General features: G+C 46.2%; 1 protein-coding gene across 1 annotated transcript; it reads right to left on the minus strand.

Moving 5' to 3' along the window:
* Window positions 1-2,597: 2,597 nt before the first annotated feature.
* Window positions 2,598-14,588, minus strand: ccdc40 (coiled-coil domain containing 40). The gene is given in 20 exon segments (XM_049015872.1): window positions 2,598-3,573; window positions 3,706-3,864; window positions 4,343-4,457; window positions 4,459-4,532; window positions 5,480-5,600; window positions 6,805-6,896; window positions 6,975-7,144; window positions 7,309-7,522; window positions 8,360-8,605; window positions 8,809-8,991; window positions 9,237-9,480; window positions 9,602-9,723; window positions 9,850-9,972; window positions 10,089-10,246; window positions 11,367-11,586; window positions 12,882-12,965; window positions 13,083-13,219; window positions 13,660-13,774; window positions 13,917-14,061; window positions 14,566-14,588. Coding segments are annotated over 19 exon segments (2,961 nt in total). The 5' UTR covers window positions 14,049-14,061; window positions 14,566-14,588; the 3' UTR covers window positions 2,598-3,321.
* Between the last annotated feature and the right edge of the window lie 1,475 nt (window positions 14,589-16,063).

Raw genomic sequence — 16,063 nt, forward strand, 5'->3', positions numbered from 1 at the left:
ACTGTAGCGCCTGGCAGACTGAGGCATCATAGCGGATAAACAAGGCGAGACGGTGTTACACAGAGCTATTCTTTAATATAGCAATAACTACATTCCGACATTACATCACACCGGAAGGCAGGGAGGTCAGACGCTGGACACACATGGCGGGTGATTCACATGGCTAAAGACACGTGAGGATGTAACAGGGCAAGGGCACATGCGAGTATTCACAATAAAAATTACATACAGGGGCAATTTACACGGTTGCTGGTGGTACAATATCGTACGAGGGTTCGTCTTTCACTGTGAGATAACCCTCTAGCCAAAATGCTGCAATGGTACCAACGTTGGATGAAGACCTAAATGTGGCACCGCCAACTGGGGGGCAACAAAGGCTGGACGGATTTATTGGAGCCCAACCCTTCCCACTTCAGGTATACCCACCACCCAACATTCTTGATGACTTTGCCTAGGAGGGGGCAGGCAGGGTACATGACTAAAATCAATGGATAAGTTTGCAGTGTTACACTTCCATGATTTTTTTCCTGCCATGGATATTTCACAAGTGAGTAATTATTAGAGTGATTAAACTGCATCAAACACCTCAGTGTACTGGTGTACCTGTATTGCTACACAATCTAGTTATATTACCACATACAACGTGCAACTGAAAAATTCACTGCGGCATATCCATCCACGGAGTTCATCACCCAACACCCATTTCACTGGGAGGGAACACTTCGGGAAATGAAGTGCTAACTCTGCTCGGCCCAAGGAATTTTATGAGTTTGGGTGTTGACACATGAATCGCGGCTGATGTGCCTAACTTTGTCATCTATACTACGTGAAGAATTCGTCTCAATAATACACACTGTCGTTTGTCATCATTTCCGGGCAGATGTAACACTTAAGAAAACTATCCAAACGATTTGGAACTTTTTTTTGTTTTAGTTTGAGCATCACACCATAAAATGCAGTTCAGTAAGTCACGTTTGTTTATCGCTGAGGTATATTACTGGAAGTAAATTCTTGCTCCAGGTCACTGCCAGGAAATATCTTGGTATGTCATCTTTCCACCTTCCGCAAAGCACAGTGAATGCGGGATTGTGCCCGTGGTACAAAGGCGCAATGTGAGGTGATGACGCAGTGCCTTTGCAGGTTATGTCACCAAAACCGGAATACCGCTCTAAGATCTCCCACAATCTGCCCTACAGCCTAAGTCCCGGTCACGCTGTAACTCAATCAGCTTCTTTATATTTCAAATAGAATACCCGGTTTTCTATGATTGCACGGCCGTGTATCAGATAATGGCGGAAATCAGGGATACCTACGGCTTAAAATAGCCAAAGGTAAACGAAATCAGAGCACGAAAAAAAGGCCAGCTTTGGTGAATGAGGATGCGATTCGGATGCATTTTAAAGTGCTGTGTTCATCGGAAAGTCTTACGACAATATTTTCTGGAGAAAATAAATAAAAAGAGAAAATATTCCAGTTGGTGGCGAGAGATGGCATTGTGAGCAACAGTGTTCCTGGACTTCATTCCCAGTTCTCTCTGTGTGGATTATGCTTATATTACATTGCGGGGACCATTATTCAAGTCCTCGCAAAGATCTGTGAATGCAATCAAAACATAAAAAATGCCAAAAGTCTTGTAATATTTTTGATTACTTATGGTTAAAGTTAGGGTGGGTAGAGGTTAAGGACGTCATTGTTGGGATTAGGGTTTTGCCAACAGAAATAAATGGAGAGTCCCCACAAAGATATACTGTAATTACAAACCTGTGTGTGTGTGCATGTGTGCAGCTTCCACGTTCTCCCTGTGTTGCAATGGTTTCCTTCAGGTACTCTGATTTCTTCTTGTAGCCCAAAGCATGCAGCTAAGTGGATAGGTTTCTTTAAATTGCCCATAGTGTGTGTGTAGTGTGTGTGCTTCAGCAGTTCACGGGCATCCTCTTCAGAGTGCCCCATGCCTCATATCATATGCTTCATGCAATAGGCTCCAGCCTGACTGTACTGGGCAGGCAGCTGATCAAAATGAATGAATGGATGGCTAGCTAGGTACTGAGGGTGACCCCTGTGGATAGTTAATATTACAGGCAGGCTGACTGCAGTAAGCACTCCTAAGACTTCCAGAGCGTTTCGAGTGTTTCCTAATCCGATTCTCAGGGACCTCCAAACAGTCCGTGTTTTTGCTCCCTCCCAGCTCCCAGTAGGGAGCAGAAATGTGGACTGTCTGACTGGGAGCTGGGTGGAAGCAAAAACGTGGACTGTTTAGGAGCCTCTGAGGATCAGGTTGGGAAACACTGTACTAGAAGCCAGACGTAAGTTAGGGATTTCCGATAAGGATGTTGATAATGGTGGATGCCTGGTAAACTGGGATACTGGGAATGCGCTGCGAGCTTGTCAGAGATCATTTTAATGCTGTGGCAAACTGGTGTCTTCTAAGGGGGTCATGCAATATTCAGGGTTTGTATTCAATCTCCATTCGTAATTATAAGAGATCATAAGTGGATTTTAAATAATCTCATTCAGTGGTTGCAGAGTAAATGAGGATTAATGGAAGATGGCTTTTAGAGCATCTGCAGTAATACTGCTGACCTTCATAGCACTGCTGAATAACGAATTTTAATAATTAATAGAGAAAGACAGGGTAACATAGAACTCAGCAATGCGAAACAGTTCAACAAGTATTATCATCAATAGAGTAAACCACAAGTACTCTCATCACGTGGAGCATAAACGCCCTCAAATATGGTCCCAAAACATCCAACCATTTACATAAGTATAAAAATAAAACAAAGAGCTCAGCTGCACGCAAAAAGGAAACCAAAAATCCAAATCAATGCAAAATCAATCCTTTAAATTAAGTTTATTGCTGTCCAGAGTTTTTCCATGAAACAAGATGGAAACCAATATGACAGCGATAAAAATGCGAAAGAGTTTGCAGGAGAGAGACGTGTTTGTCTGTCGGCTGTCAGTGCATGGGGTAAAAGTACCACTGTACACAAACGACTACAGAGATACACATCTGATTACTCTCAGTGCTGCAGACGACGTCACACCCCAAAAATGAAAATCTACTCACTGCTAAAAACAGTGCAGATAACTGCAGAGGTCACATGGAAAGACGGAGTAACGTTATAGCATTCTGGTCACTGGATAAAGAGCTCCATGAGTATGATGACTATGTCAGTGTCCCTGGGGATTTTTTTTAATTCTAAAATGACATCAAAGTTCCTGATAGCCACAGTGATGCTGTTACTACCCTGCTGTTGCTATAATGAACAGCAGTTTGCAGAACAGTGTACAGGCAGTCGATAGTCATCCATGGTGGGGTCCTCACGCAGACTCCTGCGGTCCCTGTAGCTGGAAGCTCAAGACCAGGGAGAGGCGGTGCAGCGCCCCCTGGTGCTGGGGGAGGTCTTGGCGGACGCGGTGCAGGATGGTGCTGATGGTGTGGAGGCGCTCCTCTTGCCGCTGTATAGCAGACTGTAGTGCCTCCTCGCTGGCAGACAGGCGGGTGTAGCGACCCTCCTGCACCGCCCGCAGCTGCTTGGCGCGGCCCTGCAGTGTCACAAGCCTCGCCAGGTTCTGCAGCACATAATTTCACTTGAGTGAAGCCGAGGCACAATGTTCAGATGACATGAATGTGGTCAGTAAATACTGAAGCAGACACTGGATACCGAGGGGACACACATCTGACTGCTGGCACGGCCTGCCCACCTGCTCCTTGCTGTCCTGCAGCCTGCGCAGGTCTGCAGCCAGGGAGGCGCCGGTGTCCTGCAGCTGGTTTAGGTGCTGCTGTTTCTCCCGGAAACTGGCTCCCTGGTTCGTCTGGGTTTCCTGTAGACTTTTAATGATGCCGTCGCACTCCGCCGTTTGCTGGGAACACACAGGCACACATGCTGCAGTTAGCACCCTCACTTACCTAAATCAAATATCCTCTGGTAGGTCTGCGTATGATGTACTAATTTATAGCTATTAAACAAGAACCTGGCTTTTAAAGTCAGAGCAAAGTTAATATTTAATTTTCCCTTGAAAATCAACAAAGTCTGTCTGCCTGTCTGTCTATCTATCTACCTTCCCACCTGCCTGACTAATATTTTTTTATGAGCTGGAGAGTCTAGACTAGGGCTGGATTGACATTGAAAATCGGTCCTGGACGTTTGCGCATAGATGCCCACCACACATACATACTTACAATAAAATCTGTTGACGGGGGGGGGGGGGGGCACAATAAATTTTTCCTGGGTGGGAGGTGATCACCAGCAATGAACTTTGCTGGCCCATAGTGCCGCTATCGACCCACTGGGAAAATGTCCAGGCCTGGTCTGCACAAGATGAGCGCAGCTTCCCTAACCTTTTGTGTGTCCTGGATCTTCCTGCGCAGACCCTGCAGGAGGCCCTGGAACTCAATCTGGGTGGGCTGCCCGCGGCGCGCCTTGGCCCGCACTGCGGCTCGCACCGCCACCGCCCTCCCGCTGGGCCACCGCTGCCTCCATGTCGCGCACAAGCCGCTCCTGTTGCTTCATCAGATGGGCGTAGCGCACCTGCACGCACACACACACGCACACACATATGTTTGTATTCATATCCATCCATCCATCCATCCATCTCTAGGGACATATCCCTCCCTAATCCCCACATGACAGCCTTAACCCCTACCAAGCCCTAACTTTATCCATAAGTAACCAAACAAAACACAAGCCTTTTGGCATTTTTAGTTTTTTGATTGCAGTCACAAAATTTTTACATAATTGAATTTTCCCTTGTGGGGACCGGAAAAATGGTCCCCACAATGCAAAATAACAGGTTCTTATCATATTGTGGGGTCATTTGGTCCCCACAATCTAATATATACAAAACCCGATCACACACACACACACACACACACACACACACACACTCACACACGCACACACACACAATCACTGACGTGGTAAGAAAGCAAAGAGAGTTTTACAAAGAGAGGAGGCCGCTGGACAATCGACTTGTGCTTCATGCCTATAAACACAACATGAATAGTGATTCACGTTAACAAAACTGTCCCATTGCCACACTAAGAGCCTGACCATGTTTTAAACACACCCCCCCCACACACACACTGTATCACACACATCTCATTGCTCCACAGCTCCCACTGTTTATAAATTAAATCGCTGCTGGAACCTCAACGTGTATTTCCAAGAGCTACTCCAGTAAATGTGCATAAACATGCGCTCCCACACATCAGCAGCAGCATATTTTTAATGCCATGTAAGATATATAAGTGAATGTAATGGGCTCTGATGTACTTCAGCCATCCATCCTCCATCCTCTTATGCACTATAGGGTTGGACCATATCTTTGGCAGCAGAAGGCACAAGGCAGGGGAGAGAATGCCAGTCTATCGCAGAACATACACAAAAACAGTAAAACTCACCATCTCGCATTATCACACACTATTGGCAGTATGATGAATGAGACAGACCATCACAGCGACATCCCAAAGGCTTACCTCCATGCGGTGGATCTCAGCCTTCATCTGCCGGATCTCCCCCTGGCCGACCTCGGAGTCCACGGCTAATCGGGTCTCCTTGGCCAGCTGTATCTTCTTCTCCCACAACATGACCTGCCGCCTGAAACCAACACAGCGGGTTTAGGTTTTGGGTACATCTTCACTGGGAATATTCAGTTATGGTCCTGAAGGGCTGAATCCGGTATGTTCCATGACTCCCATTACAGCACAAGAGCTCATAATGGTGGATGAATGGATTTAGTTGAATCAGGTGGATCAGTGCCCGACTGGAACAAAAACTTGTGGGCTCACCCCTTGAGGACGGTAATGTGATCACCCCGACTGGCAGAAATAAAAGCTATAACAAGCACACCACTTCAGCCGGCTGTGTCAGTTGTCAGTGTGATCGCGGGGCAGCAGCCCTCGGGTTGTACTATCTGCATGAAATTCTAGGCCTTATAGCTGTTCTCACTCTCACACTAATGTGGCACCTGCTCTCAGAGGTGAAGCTGATAGGGATGTAAAGACACCATGAACTGTGGCCCATAAGGCCCACTGGAGGATACTGTGTTAAATCTCCGTGTCTCACCCTGTGTTGGACTCTGTGTCTCACTGTGTTGGGCTCTCAGTGACCCTGTGTTATAATCTGAGGGTCTCACTCTGTGTTGGGCTCTCAGTGACCCTGTGTTATAATCTGAGGGTCTCACTCTGTGTTGGGCTCTCAGTGACCCTGTGTTATAATCTGAGGGTCTCACTCTGTGTTGGGCTCTCAGTCACCCTGTGTTATAATCTGAGGGTCTCACTCTGTGTTGGGCTCTCAGTCACCCTGTGTTATAATCTGAGGGTCTCACTCTGTGTTGGGCTCTCAGTCACCCTGTGTTATAATCTGAGGGTCTCACTCTGTGTTGGGCTCTCAGTCACCCTGTGTTATAATCTGAGGGTCTCACTCTGTGTTGGGCTCTCAGTCACCCTGTGTTATAATCTGAGGATCTCACTCTGTGTTGGGCTCTCAGTCACCCTGTGTTATAATCTGAGGGTCTCACTCTGTGTTGGGCTCTCAGTGTCTCACTCATCAATAGGGAATCAGTGTCTCAGTCTGTGTTGGGCTCTCAGTGACCCTGTATTAGGCTCTGAGGGTGTCACTCTGTGTTGGACTCTCAATATCTCACTCTACAATTGGCTCTCAGTGTCTCACTCTACGATAGGGTCTCAGTGTCTCACTCAGTGATAGGCTCTCAATGTGTCACTCCACGAAAGGGTGTCAGTGTCTCATTCTGTGATAAGCTCTCATTGACCTTCTCTGAGTCAGGGTCTCATTGACCTACTCTGCCTCTACCAGTCTGCTGATCAATCTCTCCTTGTTCTCCTGGACCTCCTCCAGCTTCATTTGCATCTGGACAGATTCCCTCTCAGCCTCCTGCAGATGAACACAGGGCACACGTCACCTGGGAGCCGTTTGGCTACCCCGCCCGAAAAGGCGTCGGCGGAGGCGGACCTTGAGCGTGTGCAGGAAGTTGCTCTCCATGAGCGCATTGCCCTGCTCCAGCGCCTGGCGCAGCTGGCTGTTCCTGCTGAGCAGAGTGTTGAGCTTCACGGTGTCGGCCATCAGCCCCTTTATGTGGCGCTCCAGCTCTGCCTGCTCCCGCTGCTCCTGCTGGATCTCCCCTGTGAGGAGCCCAGAAAGACATCCAGAATTAGAAACTGCAGCTGTTTAATACTTTCGCCGCTTCACCTGCGGTCCCTCTGTGTTCTCAGAGTGAAGGTGAACGTTCGGGCTCTGAGCAGAACATACTCTGCTAGACAGATTCGAGAGGTTCCATGACACGTACCCTCCGTGCGCACTTTCCTCTGCTGCATGATGGTGAGCCGAGTCTGCTGGGCCAGCAGGGCGGCGCTTTGTGCCTGCTTCTCCTGAGTGAGCCTCACTAGCTCCCCCTGGTGCCGAAGCCAAAACTGCTGCTGCTCCACGATCCCTGCTGCTGCTTCCTCCAGCTGCTTGGTCAGAGTGCTGACACGGATCTCCAGAGGCCCCAGGTCAGCATGCTGCTTGCACACACAGAGATGCACCAAATGGGACAGGCAGCCGCACACAAACACACACACACACACCCAAAGTGGTCTTCCTACCTAAATGGGGACCGTCCATTCATTTCTATGGGAAAATCCCTAATCCCGATCACGACACCCTTAACCCCCACCCAGCCCTAACCTTAACCATAAGTAACCAACCAAAATAGAAGACTTTTGGCACTTTTACTTTCTTGTTTCCATTCACAGATTTCTATCAATTTGAGGTTATCCAATGGGGGCCTGAAGAAGTGTCCCTGAAAGTAAGGAAGCTTCAGGTTTCACCGAACTTTGGGGACATTCTGGTCCCCCCCCCCCCCCCCCCCCCACACACACATACACATATAGTATATAACCAGAAAAGGCAGCAGAGGCCTTAATAAATATTCCATCTGTCCATCCATCTTCCAACAGCTAATCTAGTGTAGAGTCACAGGGGGCCTGGAGCTCATCCCAGGCAGGATGGGGAACAAAACAGAGAAACCCAGGAGAGGAGGACAGTTCATCACAGGCCACGAGGATATCATGGGTGTTGCTGCAGCATTACATTAACTCATCTGTTTGATGATTTTACTCAAAATCATTTACAGTACAGGGAAAGGATACAATTCACTCCTGCTCCCTGGGATTTGAACACACAACCTTTGTGCTGTTAGCACAACACTATACTTGATAAGCTACAAATTACGCAAATGCTAAATATACAGAACAAGCCCCTAACTCTGAATGTGTGAGGCAACAATGCTACCCAATGTGCCATCATCCAGTTTTCTTTACAGCCCAGTTCTTCATTAGCGACCCTGTGATACTGACCCCAGTACTGAAGACCATCTGCTCTATTTTCTTATTGTATACGTTGATGGCTGATTGCTTGCGGGCGATCACAGCAGCGCATCTGTCGAATTCGGCCTCGCCGCGGGACAGCAGCTCATGCCGACGGGCATTCTCCTGCCGCAGCTCGCCGAGGTGGCGTTCCAGCAAGTCCAAGCGCAGTGCTGTCTCGCCGCTCTCCAGCTCCACCTGCGCCATCTCGTTCTCCAGCTGCGCCAGCTGTACCTCCTTCGGATGCACAGGTGCACACATGCGCATGCACGTTTGCGAAGAGGATCACGTAAACGTGCTAAAAGCCCCACATTGCAAAAGCCATCCCGCAAATGAAGCCCTTCCTCCAATCACAGATCACATGGATGTCTTCCATCTTCCAACTTCTCCTTGAAAACACGTGCCAGGAGACCTTAAAGACCTCTTCCCTAAACACCCACCTTCTCCCTCCTGTGGGCGGCCATTTTCTCAATCAGCCCGTGGGAGAACTTGGCAGCGTTGCCATGTATCTGCTGCTCCTGCATCTTGGCCATGATCTTCTCCTCCAGCTCCTGCCGAATTGCAGACTCCTTCTCGACCTCCTTTCGGAGGGAAGCGGCTTCAGTTTGACGTGCGGCACATTCCTGTAGAAATGGAGATGGGGCGCGTTCAAGACAAGTTAGCATTCAGCGGTGCTCCCAGGGTTAAGTAACATGTTTTATATTAATTAGGAAACAGATCTCAAGGAAGCTGAGTTTCTTCACAGAGAAGTAGAAGAAGCAAAAAACTAGGTTGACCATTATATTCTAAATTGCATGAGTTAAAAAGGTATTTTATAATCTACATGTACAATACTCTGGTTGGAAAAAGATAATGGGGGGAACTTCACCCCTTCGTGGCGAGACAGAGTCTGCTCAGTGTCCTGCAGTGTGCGCGCATAGGTGCTATATTGGGCCTGCAGCGCCTCCTGCTGGGCATGGCTGTTGGCGATGAGTCGGCGGGTGGCGGCCTGGCCCATCTGCGTGCGACTCAGCAGTGCCGTCAGCAGCTCGTTCCGCTCCTCCTCCTGCGTAATGGATTTCTTGAAGCCCTCTATCTCTGTGTCCAGTGACTGCATGTGGTGACGAGTTATCCTGGACGGGACGGACATGCGTGCATGCATGACGCGCACTGATCCTGAAACCTGCTGTGTCAGGGCGTTCCGGGTAATCTGCAATCATCACATGCTTTGCAGACGGCGGGATGGACCCCCACCTCAGCTCCCGCTGCTTGGCGGCGTAGGCCTCGTCTCGCCGCTGCATGCCCACCAGGCTGCTGTTCCACTGCTGCACGAGCTGCTTTCGCTCCACCTCCAGGGAGTCGATCTCCATCTGGGCCTGGGTGACACAGGGCATATGAGGTCCTGGCACGAGGCCTTGGGGCGTTCATGGGCGGCTCAAAGGCTAATCTGTGCTTCCGGAGAAGAGCCGCGACCTCCAACAGGTAGAGGTAAGCAAACGGACCTCTGCAAGGACCTGCTTGGCAGCCTGGGTCTCCTTGGACTGGGTGCTGATCTGGAATTCATACAGCGTGATCTGCTCGGTCAGCTTCTCCACATGCTTGGTCAGCCGCTCCACATACAGGTCCTGAGGAAACAGAAGCAAACCGGAAAGATTTCAGTCACCCATATCCTGTCAAAACGAAACAAGAGGGCCAAAGCCAACCAGGCCGTCATGGGAGCGGCGGTGAGTGTTAACCCTACTTGCTTCTGCTTCTCCTCCTCCGCTTGCAGCTTCTCAGCTTGGGCCTTACGAGAGGCGTTCTTCATGGTGGTGAGGTCAGATCGCACGCCCTCGCTTACTTCCTGCATGTAGAAGAGGCGCAGGGCCAGGTTCTCCACCTCCGTCTGCAGCTGAGACACTGTGGACAAAGGTTGCCCAGGATGAAATTTTTCACAGTCATGGTTTCTGAAGTGTTGTAGGCGCTGCAACAGTGCATGCTGAAATGCACTTTCTCCTTACCATGCGACAAGGCTGCTGTCGCATTGTGGCCTCGCTCCCTCCTAATGTTTTGACCCCCTTTGGCCCTGCCTGTGGCCATCTTCCACATCTCTGCACCGTTAAAACTATCTAACAGTGCTGCCTCTCAACAACATCCAGCGTCTCAATACCAATTCATACTTTTTCGCATGTGTTTATGGTCCACGCACAGGCTGAGTAATGAAAATTTCACCATCAGAGGACTGTCGGCCCAGACCTTTATGGCCGGTGGACATCATACACGTTGATGTGTGTCAACCGTGCAAATGCAAGAAAAATGACTACGTGGTTCCAGTAGGTGGCAGCACTACCTTTGACAGAGCAGAGCTCAATGAAAAAAAGTAGAATACAATAGAATTTAATTAATAGATTTTTTGGTAATAGTTTACTTGAGGGGGCACAAGTAACTTAGTAACTCATTTACTACTCAAGAACGAATCATGAACAAATATAGTTCTTGTCCTAGTTATGGTGAGCACTACATGAGCAGGTGTGGAGGTACCTGCATAACTATCATTTCGCACTGTCCAGACATTTTCACTGGGGTATGCGGGTATTTTCAAAGGCAACTCTATTCCAGCATTCTGAAAACTTGGCAATAAAACTCGCTGTGCACTTCAGCAGAACTTGCTTGTACCGTCAGGTTACAGCAATCAAACTGATCCACTAATTAATTACGGATTGACTGATGAAAATAAATCATTATGTACTGGGCTTCTACACTCATGGGTTTGCTGTATTTTATAGAAGCCTACTTCCGCCATATGAAGTAATAAAAAAATTCTGACTTATTAAATTGGATTTCTGACTTATTACCTTAGAATTCTGACCTATTAAGTCGCAGTTCTGACTCTGAATCTCAGAATTCATTCTCAGTAAGTCTCAATTCTGATTTCACAATTCAGAGATGTGTATTTTTTCTCCTCCAGGTGGTGCACACGGTCTTCCGCGCTATTTCACTGTTTTAACAGCCTTATGTTACTCTCTCTGTGCCGCCTCACCCTGCACCCTCTGCTGGCCAGTCTTGTTAACAGCAGCACGGTAATGGCTGCGGATTTCCTCAAGCTGCTCCTGGGCGCATAGACGCTGCTTGGCTGCCTGTGCGTTGGCCTCGTGACGACCCTCCAGGGCGGCCTGCAACTGGGCCAACTGCTGCTGCACAGAGTACAGTTCCACGCCCAGCTCCTCTCGTTGAGCGCACTCCACTTGCTCCATGGCCAGCTGGGAAAGACGGAGTCAGAGGCTCACTTCTGGGAGAAAGAGCATGCAGCAACAAATGTGCAGTAACAGGGGTACAGGACACTGGGGTTTTCAACAAGACCATGAGACACATTCGTCTGACATGTATTTTTACATATAAAGTTGCTCCTTCAGATTTGTAAATTTAACATTCACAGTTTTGGTTAATTGCGAGTTGTCCACGAACAATTAAATGGGTAATATTTTTGGACTATGCGTAAGCCAAAAATATATACAATCCTGAAGCTAATTTGGATCACAAAAAAAATCACATATTAGTATCAGTGTTATTTGAAATTTGTTAGTGTATGTGCATATGAGGTCTTTAATATCAAAAATTATTTTCAGTAACAAAAACAAAAGAACCTTCACATCTTAGCTTGTGTTTGCCACGCAACTGTGTCTTGGCAACACGCTTCACTCACACGTGTGTTAGCTGTCTCTGTGACAGTGGAATCTCACGTTTCTCACAGTAACTTCTAAAGTTTTCAGTGTCATTCATTTTGCATTTTTAATAATGGGCCAAAGTATTATTTGCAAATTTTCCACATTCGTTGGAAACTTCCACCCATAACCGTCACCAATGTGAAGGGGTGACTGTATATCCATCCATCCATTTTCTCTGCCCACTTATCCTATATATAAACATAAAACATAAAATCCTTACTGCAGCTCAGTGGGGAGCACGATGACCTCACACCTTCATGGTTTTGACTATGGTTGTGTGGGTGATATTTGCACACCTTCCCGGTATTTACATGTTCCTTTCCATGTCCAGAAACGTAGCTGAATTAGAGACTACATTTTCCATAGAACTGGGGAGTTGCAGTGTCCTGCTGCACTGCTTCTGACAGGATCACAGTAAGCTTGCAGTCCCTCCCAGCAAAGATGGCACAAAGCAAAATTGATTGGTAATATATTTGCCTGTACAAAATATAACCAAAAACTCTTTGCAGAATTGCCTCTATGTGAATACATGGTGATTTCTGACTCTAGTGGGTGTATATAGTACATAACAATCTATTATATTAATTTTAAATGCACTGAAGATGTACAATTACGAGCTACCAGCTGGTGTAGTCAACCTTTTCTAGCAAATCCAGCATCGGCTTTTCAAGACACAGCTTCAGCTTCTCGGCGCACAGCTTCAGCTAGTTGTGAGTGGTGAGGGCCACATCAGCTGTTTATCTAGCATAGACCTCACTTTGAGGAGCATCACTGCTGCCCTTGGTCTCATAGCAGATAAAGAGCAAACAAAAGGAAGCAGACGATCTAACCTTTTCCCGGATCTCCATGTTCAGCCCGTCTAATTGCTTTTTTAGATGGTTCTTCAGCGCCGACTGGAATCTCCTCATTAGGGGCTGCAAACAGACACAGATGAGGCAACTGGGTCGTCACACTACTTTGTGGTTTAACTCCTTCATGCAAGAATCCAGGTGAATGAAAAAATAAGTCAGAGTGAAAGAGCAGTTACTGACATGTTCGGGGTCCAGAACTGCCAGCTCCTCGTGCTCCTCTTCCTCACCGCCATTAGGCTCTTCCCGCTCGCTGGCAGAGACGGGGATGGTGAGGTCCAAAGAGGCCTCAGGTGCAATGGGGACATCTGTTGTGTCTCCTGAAGGATGCATCAGTCATGTATCAATGGACTATAATCAGTTAATCAGCAGCAGTTTAAATTACAGACACTCCTCGGGTTACGATGGTCCATATTACGATATATTGACTTTACGATGGATATTCCAATTCCATTCTGCTTATCACTATTCTTAGCATGTTTAAGGCAGGCTATACGCTAGGCTATGATGTGTGATAGGTTAGGTGTGTTGTATTGACATGCATTTTCGCCTTTTGATAGGTTTAACTGAACGTAGCCCCATCGTAAACTGGGGAGAGGCTGTATATCACCTAGTGTTAGACTCACTTTATAAACATGTGATATGCCTAAACATCCATGCACGATTAAGGTGACAGGCAACAGCTGGAAATCCAGTGGTTGCATATAACACAAAGGGAGAGTTAACCAGTGAACAATGGTAATATGGCCTCTGTGCTAACCTGAGTAACTGGGAGTGATTAGTATGGCCCCCCTGCCATTGGAGTCACACTGTGCGAAGGGGTTTGTACTGTTGATTCCAGTCCCTCCCATCTCCGATTCTTCTTCTGGTCCATCCTGTCAAGCAGAACACAGTACATGTCACCTGTAAGGCTACAGCATGTGAACATCGTAAAATAATAACACCTTGCAATTCAATAATGCAAACTGACTGAAACAAACAGTGAATCCCCTTCCCCGATCACCCCTTCCTCCTTACCTCATGCAGGAGGGGCAGTGATATCCCAGAGCCGTCTGCTGTCTCCCCCAGATCACAAGCCAGTTCACCGTCCTTGTCATTCTGGGCTGCAAACACTTCCATCTCCTTTTCTTTTTCTCCATCTACTTCCATTGTAGGCTGGAACCTAGATCATTAATTTGCTGTCGAATCCAATACACTGCAGCCAATATGACAACATTTAACGCCCCCCCCCACCCCAGACCAGGATAAAATAAATAGCAGTTAATTGCTCTCGATTTTTCACTGTCATTCTCCTCAGTATATCTTGTTATTTGGTGCTTAATCTGACCAAGATGACACAAAAAGGTCATTTTAATATATAGGTCTGGTTTGATGTAATTTCAAAATCAAGATAATGATAATAAAAAGCAAACTATTATAAGGAAAAATTTCACCGAGTAAAACTGCAGAACTTGAATAAATACAAAGCAATACAAAAAAAATCAATTATTTCAGTGCCGAGATTGTCTTTTATTTTTGGTGCAGTTTTGTCACTCCGCGGGATAATCGTTCAGTATGAGGTGATTTATCCATTAACGTAGCTAACCACTCACATATTTGATTGTAAAGACTGATTAGCTAAAATTACTTTATAAATAGCCCTGAAACCAAAAAGCTTGGATATTACCTTCGTTTGCCAGGCGTCCTTGTGTTGCTAAGAAACGGCGTAAACTTCCGGGATGGTGGCCGATATGTTGCAAATAGGCGGAAGCTTTGGTGTGATTACAGTTTTTCTGAATTGTTAATGCAATAAACCCAGGGCTCAAGTTGGCATAGGAATCACGCGGATACCATCCGCCCTCTGGAAAAAAAAATGATAACAACCAACTCCTGTAAACTGTTACGTGTATTTATCACTACTGACTATGGGTACGTTTCCCAAATGCTCCCGTTAGCAACATACACAACTATAGAGCTGTATAGAGCTGTTTAGTTGCATGGTTCCAATTATGTCAGATGCTGAGGTTATTAGCGAATATGCTTTTGGGAAACGCCCTCTGTATCAGGAGTACTCAGCTTGCAGACTCTAAACGAAACACAATTTAATCCAGTCCGCATAATCGCCCCAACAAACCGGGGACAAATATGTTCGCTGCACCACCACTATCCTATTGAAATATTTTATCAGCTCAGCCTCTGACTGAAATACATTCACTGAACTTTAAACAATGTTCCCTAATCGGACACAAATTTCTGATCCATCGTTTCACCAAAGCCAGCTCTAAACACATTCTCTTTCACAAAAACATTTGGGCCACTTTATCCTACATAATTCTGAACATCCACCAGAAATATTGCACATAGCGACAACATTCCAAAGGTTTGTTCAGATCTGTTTCATAGGGAAACTATAATCCTACATGGTAGTGTAATCTCTTAATATATTGAATATATTGATAACTGATCATTTACTCTATAATTTAATATCTTATTCTATTAGTTGTGATCCCATACCCCACCCTTCAATTTTAACATAAAATAATTTCTTAAAATGTATTGTAACAAGTAGCCTGTACTTGTATACTTAAGCCACCTTAGTTAATACAAAAACTATATAAGATTTAGTCTGTAATACTTTTAATAATACAATTTCCATCAATCACTGTGTTTACACATTTGAATTTAACTACTGATCTGTATATTACTGAAATAAATAAAATTAAAATGAATTAGCTTTACCCCTTTATGAAAATGTGTGGACAACTTAAAAAACAGTGAGCAGTGAGTCTTTTATAAGCGTTACATGAGACATCTATTAAATCAACTTCAGCATTTCTTGAAATGCCATTGACTCTAGCCGGCTTGGTGGAATTCCGCACTAAGAACATGACATGGAAAATCAGAACTGAAATGTGTTCCAGTAACTGTAACAGGTCTCCCTTGTCTGTTTCACCACTCATTTAATTTAACTGCATTTGTTTTTATTCACCTAACCTTTGAACATGGCGGCAATGTGCGATACTGCTGTCATCACCAATTATTCAGCTTGTGTATATAGCGTGCGTTTTCATAAAATTGCTTGATTGGCTAAAGACACAGTATACATTCTTTGACCGTATTTCATTGGCCAAAAAAGACACAGTATGGTCTCTTACTATTAATCGGCTATAACTCTGACCCTATAT

This window comes from Brienomyrus brachyistius, chromosome 5 (genome assembly GCF_023856365.1).
Source record: "Brienomyrus brachyistius isolate T26 chromosome 5, BBRACH_0.4, whole genome shotgun sequence".
NCBI classification, from domain to species: Eukaryota; Metazoa; Chordata; class Actinopteri; order Osteoglossiformes; family Mormyridae; genus Brienomyrus; species Brienomyrus brachyistius.